This window comes from Hypanus sabinus, chromosome 2, assembly GCF_030144855.1.
Source record: "Hypanus sabinus isolate sHypSab1 chromosome 2, sHypSab1.hap1, whole genome shotgun sequence".
NCBI lineage: Eukaryota > Metazoa > Chordata > Chondrichthyes > Myliobatiformes > Dasyatidae > Hypanus > Hypanus sabinus.
The window spans coordinates 128,999,271-129,013,125 of NC_082707.1; the positions used below are offsets into that span (position 1 = coordinate 128,999,271).

At 41.8% G+C, this 13,855-nt stretch overlaps 1 protein-coding gene across 5 annotated transcripts in view; it reads right to left on the reverse strand.

The window, feature by feature from the left end:
- Window positions 1-2,355: 2,355 nt before the first annotated feature.
- smoc1 (SPARC related modular calcium binding 1) overlaps window positions 2,356-13,855 on the reverse strand; it is a 229,340-nt gene continuing 217,840 nt past the window's right edge. For 3 of the 5 annotated variants that reach the window (XM_059954878.1, XM_059954885.1, XM_059954867.1), the window contains one exon: window positions 2,356-2,968. In XM_059954878.1, the coding sequence (XP_059810861.1) occupies window positions 2,952-2,968 (17 nt within the window). In that variant the 3' untranslated portion in view covers window positions 2,356-2,951. The remainder of the gene's footprint in view (window positions 2,969-13,855) is intronic. The other 2 variants (XM_059954891.1, XM_059954873.1) reach the window with 1 other exon arrangement.

Sequence of the window (13,855 nt, forward strand, 5' to 3'; positions counted from 1 at the left end):
CTGGTGTGAGCACAGTACCCAAATAAATTTGCCTGCCTATTCTGTACTAATGAGAAGCCCTCCAGGTTTTGACAGAACCAGTATCGGGGCCTGCTTGTACATTCTTAGGACAAATGCCAGGATCTCAAGTAAAAGAATTTTAGGACCAAAGATGTTGTAATAATCTATTTCCAAACAATCTTTTGTATATGAACATCAAGTTAAATCAACCTTTGGTGCTTGGGTCATTAAGATAAGAAAATCCTTTGGCACAGGTGCCAAACAGCCTGCCACAGTGTTATTGTCAAAGTCTCTGTACAGAGATAAATGGCGTGCAAGCTCTTTAGTAGAGTTGCAAACAAGAGAAAGCTCCAGTGTTTTGTGTGTGTTGCCAGATTAGATTAAGGGATTCAGTACTATTTACCAGTTGCTGATACACAACTTTGCACAAGTTGAATTTGAATCCCATCAAAATGGGCTAGGTTAGCCAAAACTTTGAAGCATGTTGTGATATAAGCCTATGGTAACTTTGAGTCATTTTCATTGCTCTGTCTTGAAACTGTTTGTGTTTAGCTCGAGTCTAGGGTTAAAACCAGACCAAAACATTTATTCGGGTTATTTTGCTCTACAAGGATCAAGTGGCAAAGGGAGAAAGCTGCAAAAGAATGGTGAATTTGTAAAATCAGCTATGACACAACCATTGTTGGCTGAATTTTAGGTGGTGATGAGAAGCCATATAGGAGATATATCAGCTGTTGCAACAACAATCTTGCACTCAACTTCAACAAGACCAAAGAGCTGATTGCGGACTTCAGAAGGAATAAGATGAGGGAACACACATCATTCCTTCTAGAGAGATCGGAAGTGGAAACAGTGAGCAACTTCAAGTTCTTGGGTGTTAATATATCTGAGGATCTCTCCTGGACTCAACATATCAATTCAGTTACAAAGGCAGCCTGAAAGAGGTCGTGTTTCATTAGGAGTTTGAGCAGATTTGGTATGTCAAAGACACTCGCAAATTTCTACAGATGTTCTGTGCAGAGCATTCTAAATGGCTGCATCACCGTCTGGTATGGGGGGGGGGGTGCTACTGCACAGGATTGACATAAGCTGTAGGCAGTTGTAAACTTAACTTCATCATCGGCACTAGCCTCTGTAGTATCGAGGACATCTTCAAGGAGCGATGTCTCAAAACAGTGGTGTCCATCGTTAAGGACCCCTATCAACCAGTTCATGCCCTGTTCTCATTGCTACCAGCAGGAAGGAGATACAGAAGCCTGAAGGCACACATTCAATGATTTAGGAAGAGTTTCTTCCCCTCTACCATCTGATTCCTAAATGGACATTAAAACCATGAACACTACCTCACTACTTATTTCAAGACATGTGCCGGTGAAACAAAACCTGATTCTGGTTCTGATAGAGCAGGTTTGAAGGGCCGTAAGCTGACACCTCTTCCTCCTGCCTTTTGTATGTTTCTCTGCTTCAATATTATTGTGACACTGAAGGTTAATCCCAAGATTTGGGTAAAGACTCTCCGACACAAAGGCATTCAAATGAAGTAACATACAGATTAATTTAACGTCAGGTCAGAGAAGAAACACATGCACACATCTGATTTAAAGATGGGGTTGAAATGGAAAATTCTATGTACCATATTGCACTTTTCTTGTTCCTGAAACACATTCATCATAAAGCTTTCAGGCAGCATATAGATAATGGTCTAGGCACATTTGAGATAAAGATGGAATTGGAGAGAGTGGAGCAGAGAAATGATGGAGAGGTGTTGTTTTGGAACCTGTCCACCTAAACGGGGAGCAAGGCTTGATCAATCTAAGCTCCAGGCCGATTTAGAAAGTTCGAGCAAAGGCTGGAATCTGGGGTCTTGGCCCAAGGTGTACCGCTGTGGCGGTGCCCAAGCTCCTGGTGAGGGGGACAACCTGGTGCTTGGAGAAACGCCGGGCCAGATGGCCTGAAATGCAGTGTGTTGAGACTGGAGGTGAGGGTCAGGTCCAGCTCTGCTCCGTGACATTTTACTCCATTCTCATCAATGCTGAGGCTGTGTTGTGCTCCAGGCTTAGCGTCTGAATTTTTGTGGTGATTTTCTCCTCTGTGTGATGAACTGAAACTGAGATCATGGACCTACTCTGGCTGCAGGTTTATGGATTCAATTTCGTTCTGAATGCTGAAACTTACGTGTGTGTGTGTGTGTATTGGTCACATATATTGGTCTTTCTTATACTGTGTTTTTTCAGGTTTCTTGTTTTATGGCTGCCTGAAAGCAGACAATTCTTAAGGTTGTATACTTTATACATACTTTGATAATAGCAAAATGTACTTTGTATGATACAATCAATAAACTACCCAAGGTCTGTTCTATAGTTTTATTAGTAAATCAGTAATGCACCGTGTTGGGAAACAATATGCATTATATCTGCAACAAAGAAAAAAGAAAAGCCAGAAACTGAATATTTTTATAAGCTTTGACATCTACAAGACATTGCTTCCATTAACCATTGGAGCAGGGCTCTCTTCTTTTCTAACAGTCTTTTTCACTAGTCATACTTTGTTCCTCTGGATGTGACTAAAATTAGCAACAAAGAATCTGTCAATGAAAAACCTGTTGATGATAGAAACCACACATACATTGTATGTGATTAAGGACATGGGCAGCACTAAATGCCACAGATGCAGTGATGCAACCAACTGTACATCAGAACTGTACAATTAAATATCTCCTCAAGTTTTGTTCTGTCCAAACCACTAAGGTTTAACTTTCTTAAAAAAAATCAGTAGCTGTTTAGAAACTTGCATCTTTCTTCTATAATCAATCTATAATGGTATACATTTTTTTTTAAAAGTGCAAACTTTTGGCGACACTTCTTGCATTCAGATTATTGCCATTTCTTCGTGCCTACTTATAGAAGCACTTGTTCTACGCTCTGTCTCCTTTCAATACTTGACTGCATCCTTCACACCAAACGTCCTACTGGGAGCAAACAGAAATAAGAATGCATTAGTGTTCAGTCTGACTACTCACATGCTTACTGGCACTGGCTGGCAATATAAAAGTTATATTTTCATAGCCACAGAACACTACAGCACAGAAAGAGACCCTTCAGCCTATCTAGTCTATGCCCAACTATTATTCCACCTAGTCTCATCGAATTGCACCCTGATTGTAGCACTCCATTCCTCTTCCCTCCATGTATCTATCCAAACTTTCCTTAAATTTTGAAATTGAACCTGCATTCACCACTTCCGCTGGCAGCTCATTCCACACTCTCGCCCCTTCTGAATGAATAAGTTCCCCTTCATGTTCTTCTTAAACACTTCACCTTTCATCCTTAACCCATGACCTCTAGTTTTAGTCTCAACCAACCTCTGTGGGAAAAAAGCCTGCTTGCATTTACACTATCTGTACCCCACATAATTTTATATACTTCTCAGTTCATTTGTAATCATCCCAGATCTGGTGAATACATAATCTTTCTTGCCCTTATACCATTCCATATAGGAAATGTTTGTATTCATATGGTACCTCTGAGGTATCTCATTATTAATTTGTGTACAGTACCCCACAGGTGCTTTGCTTAGTATCAAATCAATCAATTTTAATAATATTGATCGAGAGGAAATGGCTAATGCCAAAACGGGGAAATAACGGGAAGAAAAAAGCTAGAGGCTGGGGAAGATGGTGCATTTTGGTTGACTTTTTAGAACAATCTTCTTGATCAGTTGATTTTGGGCTGCAGAGTTAGGTAATCAAATAAAGTTTGGAGTTTGGAAATCCAAAAGGGAAAAACAAACATTGATGGCATACTTGAAGTCAGGCAGAATCTGTGGAAAGAGATTTTGTCAGTGCTTCAACAAGGTCAGAACTGGTTAAGGACTACTGAGAATATGTTTTGGGCATGACCTTAAATCAAATGGCCTCATCTTGGTAAGGGGTACACAATAAAACTAAGCTTTAGATATATGGATGTTAGAGTAAATTGCCTGGTTGCTGACAAAGTAGCGCACTCTCCCAGGATTCACCAGTGTGTGTGAAAAGTGCAAACCTCTGTGGATTGAATGCAGATCTAGCGAAGGTTTCCTAAACAATTTGTAGGCAGCAGCAAATCACTGACCCATTCCATCAGGAAATTCCGAGAATGAACCCAGCACTCATGTCTTTTCCTCCCACTTGAAACAATGTTTTGATATGACTGGCGAAGCAGTGAGTCCTGAGTGCGACGTGAATGGACTCGGTCTGTTAGTAGCTGAAAAACTGGTAGCACAATTGGCATTTGGCAGGAGAGTATTTTGACAGAGATCAAATTGGATCCAGATGTTGCAGAGGTGAGCTTCTGAGAAATTTTGTGTAATGAGTAAATGGTACCCTGTAGAAATGTAGCAGGGAATAGTTTTCTAATCTATGCCATACTTTCCTCTTTAGACAATGGCAGCTGAGCATAATAAAATAAATATGTGACGAATAAAGCATCTTGTCAAAAGCAATTACTTTCATGTTTCTCTTCCCCAGACACCTGATTTTGCCATGGCTGGGAAACAGATTAACGACCATCCAGCCGTTCTAATTTAATATTATTAGCACAGTGTTTCATGATGCACAAAATTTGGACATTTCTTTCCCTCGTTTGCAAGGTAAGTACAAATTATTTGCTTTGAAATAAATACTCCAGTTGCTAATTACATTTCATCATACTGAAGCTGGCTTGTTTTGAGTCCATGAAGGGTTCTGTCCGCTACAGACCTAATGCGTGCGCTGATTTAATTATATTTATTCAGCACCGTCTGGTGTGCATTTAGGGACACTGACCTGAGTCGTTTTGAAAACAAAAGCAAAGTTTTTTTCAAATTACAGTAATTCTGGTGATAAATATATTTTGTCCTGTTATTGGTTACCTGTTATACACACCACCTAATATTCTGTTCGCTTAACTAAGCAGCTAGTGAATTTAATATCAAGTAATTAAATTCTTGAAAGTAACACTGGCACCAGTAATTGGTGTAAAAAAGAACTTTATATCACTTGCTTCTCTATTTTAGGAAGGGGATCGTCCTTTCTAAAGCAGGACTGGGAGTCCCCACTTACCAAATTGGTTGACCCCAACCTACCCTTTTAAGTGGCCCTAGGAGAGAACTAGGGATGGCCTATAAATGCTGTTATTGGATGAATCACAACTAGCAATGAGTCAGCTTACTGGAATGAGGTAGGTCGCCCGGTCGAACGGCGATGTAAAAGTCAATTGCTCCGCTTCAGAAAAACTAAAGAATTTAGGAAGGGGAAGGAGGGTGAACATGCTCAAGTCTACATTGGCAGTTCGACAGTGGAGTGTCAGCAGTTTTAAATCCATGGGCATTCATTTATTGGACGACCTGTCCTGGGCCCAGCACAAAAACACAATCATATAGGAAGTACGCCAGTGCTTTTGTTTACTTAGGAAGTTAAGAAAGTTCAGCTTGACATTGAATATTCTAAAATACTTGTACTGACGTACTGTTTTTTTTTATGGAAACATTCGCTTAAGTAACATTTCCTTTCAGAAGTTCTGACAGGAGGATCCTCGGGGAAATTCGCATTCGTAGAGCAGTTTGAAGTAAGCGGAATTCTGCGAGATGGGGATGAAAGGGCGACTTGGAGTAATCAGGTCACGAGTCGCGTGAACGGACTGGTGAAGGGTTGTGACTCCAATAACTGTCCCACAGGTGGAAGCTCCCGGCGGACTGCTCTCATTCCAGGGCTGTAGCCCAGCGACCAGACAGCTCACATGAGCCAGAATGCGGCCTAATCGTTTTATGTCGTCCCACTCCTGCCCCTTCCAACTACATCCGTCAGTGTAAGCGGCTTGGGAGAGTCCGGAGCCAACGTGATTTTTCTGGCCGCCGCCCCCACTCCCAATCCCCCTCCCCTACTGACGTACTGTTGAAAGTATCCTGACCAATTGCATCATGGTCTGGTATATCAATTTGAATACACAGGAATATAAGAAACTACACGGAGTAATGGACTCTTGTGCAATACAAGACGGGCACACTTCTCCATACTGTTGGTATTATCTACAGAAGGCACTGCTTCCAGAGAGCAATGTCTACCATCAAAGATCCCCAGTATCCAGGCCACGCCATCTTCTTGTAGCAACCATCAGGCAGAAAGTACAGAAGCCTGAAGTCAGTCCCACATTGCCAGATCCAAGAGCTAGTTCAACCATTTGGTTCTTGAGCCAACAGATAAAACCCTAATCACTACGATTTAGCAACACTGAAAACACTTTAGCCATTTTGCACTAAAATGGATTTTTTGTTTATGAATGTTGCTTATATGATGCCATGTGCCTATATTGACGCTGCAACTAAGTTCTTCACTGCCCCGGTGCATACATACACTACTGCATATAACAATGAACCCGAGTTTCATTTGACGATCCCTGAATGCATCATGAAAAAAACTGGACATCTGTGCAGGGCAGTTGGTACAAGATCGGTGTAATGCCGTCCAGGATAAGGTAGGTGTAACGCCTAGATGTCTGATGTCTCAGTTTACACATGTCCCTTCTTACTTGAGTGAATTTTTGAGTGTTCAAGAAGTTTTACATTTGGAGCAACAATTCTTCATTTTTAAAGACTGAGACTGTATTTCTTGATTTACAACACTCCTCAAAACTGGGGGAGCTTGGATCTGTAACTTAATTGGCTTGGTTCTTATCTCTCCTTACATTATACACAGAGGAAGACAACTGAACCCGATGTCTGCGGATGTAGCTGCAGTGAAGCCTGCCAAGCTCATGAAGAGCAAGGAAACATGCCGAGCTGGAGTGCAGTATGGACACTGCCTGTCACTTGCCGACCTATAATGGCTACAGACTCCTCTCACCACGTTTCACATTGTGGGCTTGTGCTGGGTCTCATCATCTGACCACTTGATTGCAAGAAAAGGTGAGACACTGCTACTTAGTAAATGATGCAATGTTTTAGAACAGAGATCAGCTAATTTGGCCAAAAACTCTAAAGCTCATCCAACATAACTGAAGTCTTGATACATAAAATAACTACAAGAATGCTTAATCTAGAGCACTAGGATAGAAACATCAAAGTTAGGAGCAAGGGTGTGTCATTTGCCATTCAAGCCAACTGTTCAGTTCAATTAAGGTGTATCATCTATCTCAATTCCAGATTTCCACTCTCTCCCAAATCCCTTGATGCCTTTTCATATATAAATATCCATCTTCCTAAACGTAGTTCCTGACTTGGCTCCACTGTGCTCTGTGACAGAGAATTCCACAAGTTCACCACCATCTTAATTTAGAAATCCCTGTTCATCTCAGATCTACCCATATTCTAAACTGTGATTCCCGATTTCATACCCACAGTCAGGGAAAATACCTTCCCTGCATCCAGTCTATATAGCCCTGTAAGGATTTTGTTCATTTCCAGGGATAGCCTTTCATTCTTCTAAACTCAAGAAATTATTATATCCAATCTCTCTCATCTACAATGATGAAATGTTTTGAGAGGTTGGTCATGGCTAGAATTAACTCCTGACTAAGCAAGGACCTGGACCCCCTGCAATAGGTCTACAGGAGCTGCCCTCACACTGACTCTACACTTGATCTTGGACCATCTGGACTACAACTATACCTAGGTCAGACTGCTGTTTATTGATTACAGCTCAGCATTCAACAGCATCATCCATCCCCTCACTACAACTCAAAAATCTCCAAAACCTGGGCCTCTGTACCTCCCTCTGCAACTAGATCCTTGACTTCTTTATTGGGAAACCACAGTCAGTGTGGATCAGAAATAACATCTCCTCCTCGCTGATAATCAACATTGGTGAACCTCAAGGCAGTGTGCTTAGCCCACTGCTCCACTCCCTCTAGACTCATTACTGTGTGGCTAGGTGCAGCTCAAATGACATCTGTAAATTTGCTGATGACAAAACGGTTGGTGACGAGAAAGTCAACAGGAGTGAGAGAGATAAGCTGTTTGAATGGTGCCACAACAACTTAGCACTCGGCATCAGTAAGACCAAGGAGTTGATTGTGGACTTCAGGAAGGGGAAGGTAGGAAAACAAACTCCAGTCCTCATCAAAGGACCAGCAGTGGAAAGGGTGAGTAGCATCAAGTACCTGGGTGTCAACATCTCTGAATATTTATCCTGGGTCCAACCTATTGATGCAGTTCTGAAGAAAGCTCGACAGCAGCTATATTTCATGAGGCGTATGAGGAGATTTGATATGTCTCCAAAGGCTCTAGCAAATTTCTAAAGGTGCACTCTGACTGATTTTATTCAGAGGTTCCACTGCACAGGATCAGAAAACGCTGCAGAGGGTTGTAGACTAAGTCAGCTCCATCATGGGCACTATCCTCCCCACCACTGAAGACATCTTCAAAAGGCAAAGCTTCAAGAAGATGGCATTCATCATTAAGGACCCTTACCATCCAGTACATGTACTCTTCTCATTACGACTATCAGGGAGGAGATACAGAAGCCTGAGGACACACACTCAATGTTCTTGGAATAGCTTCTTCCTCCTCCACCATGAGATTTATGAACAGTCCATGAAACCATGAACACTACCTTGCATTTTCTGTCTTTTTGCACTATTTAATTTTTTAAATATTTCTTATTGTAATTTATAGTAACTTTTTACATATTGCACTACGTTGCTGCAAAATAACAAATTTCACAACATACATCGGTGATAATAAACCTGATTCTGATTCTCATTCTTTAAATGTGCTATTTTTTCCTCCTCTACAGGCCTAATTCCTTGCTCAATGAGTTCCTTGCTCATTGAGATGATAAGCAGCTACAATGGAAACAGAATACACACCCACATCTGGCATATAGAATTGCTCTTGAGCATTCCAGTGTCGGTTATTATATAGTTAACTCTTGTTTTCTATCTGTTGGCCAAGTCAAAATTGCTGAATTTATCACACATTCCATTAACAAAATCTTAGTTGAATATCCCGTGAATACATAATAATTTAATCATGAATTAAGGATTGAGAGCTGATTGAAAGTTTGTAGACTAATTGAAATGCAATTGACTAGTTTGTCCTATGGAAAAAAAGTATTAAGTTGGTTATATTTTGTTCATCAATAACTACACACCTGCTTCTAGCTAATTTAATGCTGTGCTGAAGAATGAAAACTTCTGTTCAGAATCTCTGCTCCCTGACCACACAGTTCCTGTTGGAGGTCTCCATTTGGAGATGGAAGTTTTGCTATACTTTTCCCACAAATCTCTTCTAACTATTATTGCACACCTTCCCTTTGTACACTTCCACAGTAAAAAGTGCTGGATGGGAAATTCATCTGTCCTGTTCAAAATGAATGTATTGGTTGTCAGTTGCATTTGCTTTGTATGTTTCATGTACGTCTTTGGACCGTGGGAGGAAACTGGAGCACCGGAGGGATCCCACTCGGTCACGGACAGGACGTCCAAACTCCTTACAGACAGTGGTGGGAATCGAATCTGTGCATTGTGCTACTGTGCTGCCCTATACTAGCAAATTGGTGATTTAGTATTGTTTCATACATCTTCTTTTAAAATTTTAGATCAGGTTTCACAGACCTTTAGTTTTTATTGATAACACAGGAGATATGGTGAAATCCCTTTTGCTGCTTTAGTGCCCAATTCATTGTCATATGAAACTTCCACTTACTGTATGCTTTACTGTTCCATTCTTCAATGGCTGATAGTGTCATGGTTATCATTTCCCAACCATTCCAAGACTCTTCTATCAGTAATTTGTTCTGTATTTGACAGACTACACTTGGCAATTCTTTCATTTGCTCAGAAGGTGATCTGAAGAGCAACCTTAGCTTCTAAAAAAAAATTCACCTTAAAGGTACATTTATCCTGATCCATCTATTAGATAGTTCACAGAGCATCTTGAACTTATATTTTTCTTCAATCTGCATATAACATAAGAGGCCTTACAGCCCATCGAGTCTAAGCTTGCAATCTCATTAATTCCAGCCCCACACTTGCTTTTCTTTTAACCTACCTGTCAACTCTGTCATTCATTGTTTAGTAGTCCATAATACGTAACTGCACCAGCTTTCAACTCTAAACACAAGGAGGACTGCAGATGTTTCAGTGCAGGTGAGGTAGAAAGTAATGGAGGGATTTCAGAATTGAGGCATTGATTAACTGGGAGCCAGTATGAGTGGCTGAACACAAAAGTGGTAAGTGAATGAGATGGAGCAAGTCAGCATATATGGGTAATTTTAAATGTCTCAGGTCTGCACACAGTAAAACGCACAAGGCCAGCCAACAGGCTGTTTAAATTATGTTATTCTCAGATCGATTGAAGCATTGTCGAGAACCTCATCAGCAGGGCTGGAGTCATGTGATATTAAGCAACTGGAAATCCTGGAGTCAAATATGACACCAAAGGTGCAGAAGCTTTGGGCATCTCCATAAATGTCACCCGGTACAAAGCAGAGCCTTGGAGCTGTTGTATATACAATCTTCTTCTGCAAACGCCAATAACATTCAGTGAACTGATAGGACTCCCTAAAATACAACGCCCCTTTTACAAGCTTTCCTTCTTGACATCGCTTGAACTCCGAGGGAGTACAAAGTCTGAATTAGCACAGATCAATAGTAAAGTGAACAGGTCCAGGGAAAATCCCTATCATTGCTATTTTCCACTCCAATAACAGAAGATGAGCCCAACTAATTTGTGCTGAGCTGATTAAATCTGCCATCACCCCTTCATGCCAATAACAGCATTTATGCTTGTCACATTTTCTTTCTTTGGTACTTGGAATTGCAACAGAAAATTACTGGGATCACCCTCAACAATCAGGATCAGTATTAGTTTTCATATCACTGACATATGTCATGAAATTTATTGTTTTGCAGCAGCAATACATTGCAACACATCATCAAAAACTTATGAATTACAATAAGAGATATACTGTACATACACACATACACACATATATAAAATTAAATAACTAGTGCAAAATGAGAGCAAAGAGAAAGAGAGGTAGTGTACATGGATTCATTTTCTATTCAGAAATATGATGGTAGAGGGAAGAAGCTGTTGTTGAAATGCTGAGTATGTGCCTTTAGGCTCCTGTACCTCCTCCTTGATGGTAGCAAAGGGAAGAGAGTATGTCTTGTGTGACGGGTGTCCTTAATGACAGCTGCTGCCTTTATGAGGCATCGCCATTTGAAGATGTCCTCTATACTGAGCAGGGTGGGACCATGATGCATCTGGCCGAGTTTGAAAATTTCTGCGGCTTTTTATGATCCTCTGTACCAGACAGCGATGCATTGTTAGAATGCTCTCCATGGTACATCTGTAGAAATTTGGAGAGTCTCTGGTGACATACCAAGTCTCCTCAGACTCCTAATAAAATACAGCTACTGTCGTGCCTTCTTTGTAATTGTAACAATATGCTGGATCCAGAATGGACCTTCAGAGATGTTAGCACCCAGGAACTTAAAACTGCTCACTCTTTCCACTGCTGTTCCTTCGATGAGGACTGGTGTGTGTGCTCCCTCAACTTCCCGTTCCTAAAGTCTACAATCAGATCCTTGGTCTCACTGATTTTCAGTGTGAGCTCATTCTTCTGACACCACTCAACCAGCTGTACGCCTCCTCATCACCATCTGAAATTCTGCCAACCATAGTTGTGTCATCGGCAAAGTTATAGGATGGTGTTTGAGCTGTGCCTAGCCAGAGAGAGTGGAGCAGTGGGCTAAGCACGCATCCTTGAGGTGTGCCATTGTTGATCATCAGTGAGAGGACGTTATTTCTGATCTGCACTGACTATGGTCTCCTGATGAGAAAGTCAAGGATCCAGTTGCAGAGGAAGTTACACAGGACCAGGTTTTGGAGCTTGTTGGTTAGTACTGAGGGTATGATTGTGTTGAACACTGAACTGTATGCAATAAACCTGTTGCAGGTATTGCTACTGTCCAGGTGATCCAAGGCTGAGTGGAGAGCCAGTGACATCGCATCCACTGTAAACCTACTGTGGCCACAGGCAAATCGTAGTGGCTCCGAGTCTTTGCTCGGCAGGAGTTGATTCAGACTATGACCAACCTCTCAAAGCACTTCATCAACATAGGTATGAGTGCAACTGGGCAACAGTCACTGCGGCAGCTCCTCCTGCTCTTCATGGGGACTGGTATGATCGTCTCCTCTTGAATCAGGTGGGACCCTACGACTGCAGCAGTGAAAGACTGAAGTTGTGCTTGCACACTGGCACAGGTTTTCAGAGCCCTACCAGGTACCCCTCAGGACCTGACACCTTGCAAGGGTTCACCCTCATGAATGATGTTCTGATGTCAGCCTCTGCAATAAAGATCACAGATGCTACAGGGATTTGCACCGGTGCAGTTTTATTCTCCTTTTCAAGTGTGCATAGAAGTGGTTTAGCTCATCTGGGAGTGAAGTATCACAGCTATTCATGATGTTAGCTTTCACCTTGTAGGAAGTAATGGCTTGCAAGCCCCGCCAGAGCTGATGTGCATCTGATTCCATCTCTAACCTCAATTGGAATTGTTTTATTGCTCTTAAAATAGCCTTCCATAGGTCGTTCTGGACCTCTTGTATAGTTCTGGATCACCAGTCTCGAATACCACAGATCTAGCCCTCAGAGGACTATAAATCTCAAGGTTTACCCATGGCTTTTGGTTTGGCTATGTCTGGTATGTTCTCAAAGGCACACACTCATCCACACAGCTCTTGATAAAGTCAGTCAACTGTGGCATATTCATTCAGATCTGAAGTTGAATCCCTGAATATCATTCAGTCCACTGACAAAAAAGCAGTCTGTAGGCGCTCGTCCATCTCCCTCGACCATACCTCCTCCGTCCTCAGCACTGGGCACTGCAGTTTTTAGTCTCTGCTTACACGCTAGAAGTAGAAATACAGCCAGGTGATGAATTTTCCAAAGTACGTGCACGGCATGGCGCGGTATACATTCTTGATGGTGGGTAACTGTGGTCAGGTGTGCTGGCTCCTCTGGTTCCGCAGGTGATATATTGGTGGTATTGTTCAGAGACTTCTTCAAGCCGGCCTGGTTGAAATCCCCCGCAACGATCAGGATGGCGTCAGGGTGAGCTGTTCTGTGACTGCTGATCACAGTGCTCAGCCCTGCCAGTGCCTGCCCGACGTTGGCCTGAGGCAGAATGTACACCTCTACCAGGATGATGGCAGAAGACTCCCTCGGTAAATAAAATGGACATGATTTGACTGCATGATGTTCGAGGTTGGGTGAGCAGGATTGAGAGAGAAATTGTCATGATTGGTAAGTGATTAGAATTAAGTTTGGAGCTAAAAATAGCAAATTAGTGACATAATTCCTGTAATGGTTTGTCTGCCTTAGAAGAGTTTGTGCAGGCGCTTTGGCCTCTCGCTTGGATTTCAACATTCAACTCATCCCTTCTGCTTCTACTTTCTTTTATTTACTGATCATTTCATTCACTTCTGATAGATTTGTTAGTATGCTCAAAGGACCTCCTGCACATTGAGATTAAATGTGGCTTTATTGCAGATTTACTACCTTCGCTCTTATGATTCACAGGGTATAGATCTACCAACAACCTTGGCTCACCCCTAATGGCCCTGACATGGCAGAGACAAAGGAAGGGTGGCAGATTTCATTCCGGCTCTGATTTACAAACAGAGTAGCATCACAGTTACAATAACTAAAGCGAGCTTATATTCAATTCCAAACTCAATTCCACAGTAGGGTTCAAACTGACTCTTGGATCACCAGATACCTTTCTATCGTCTTCCATGTGTCTAATCAAAAAGTACTTGTTTAAAATTATTTATAATGGCTAAGGTGACCATAACAGAATAAAAATTCAGCTAACTTCTATGTCCTCTGCAT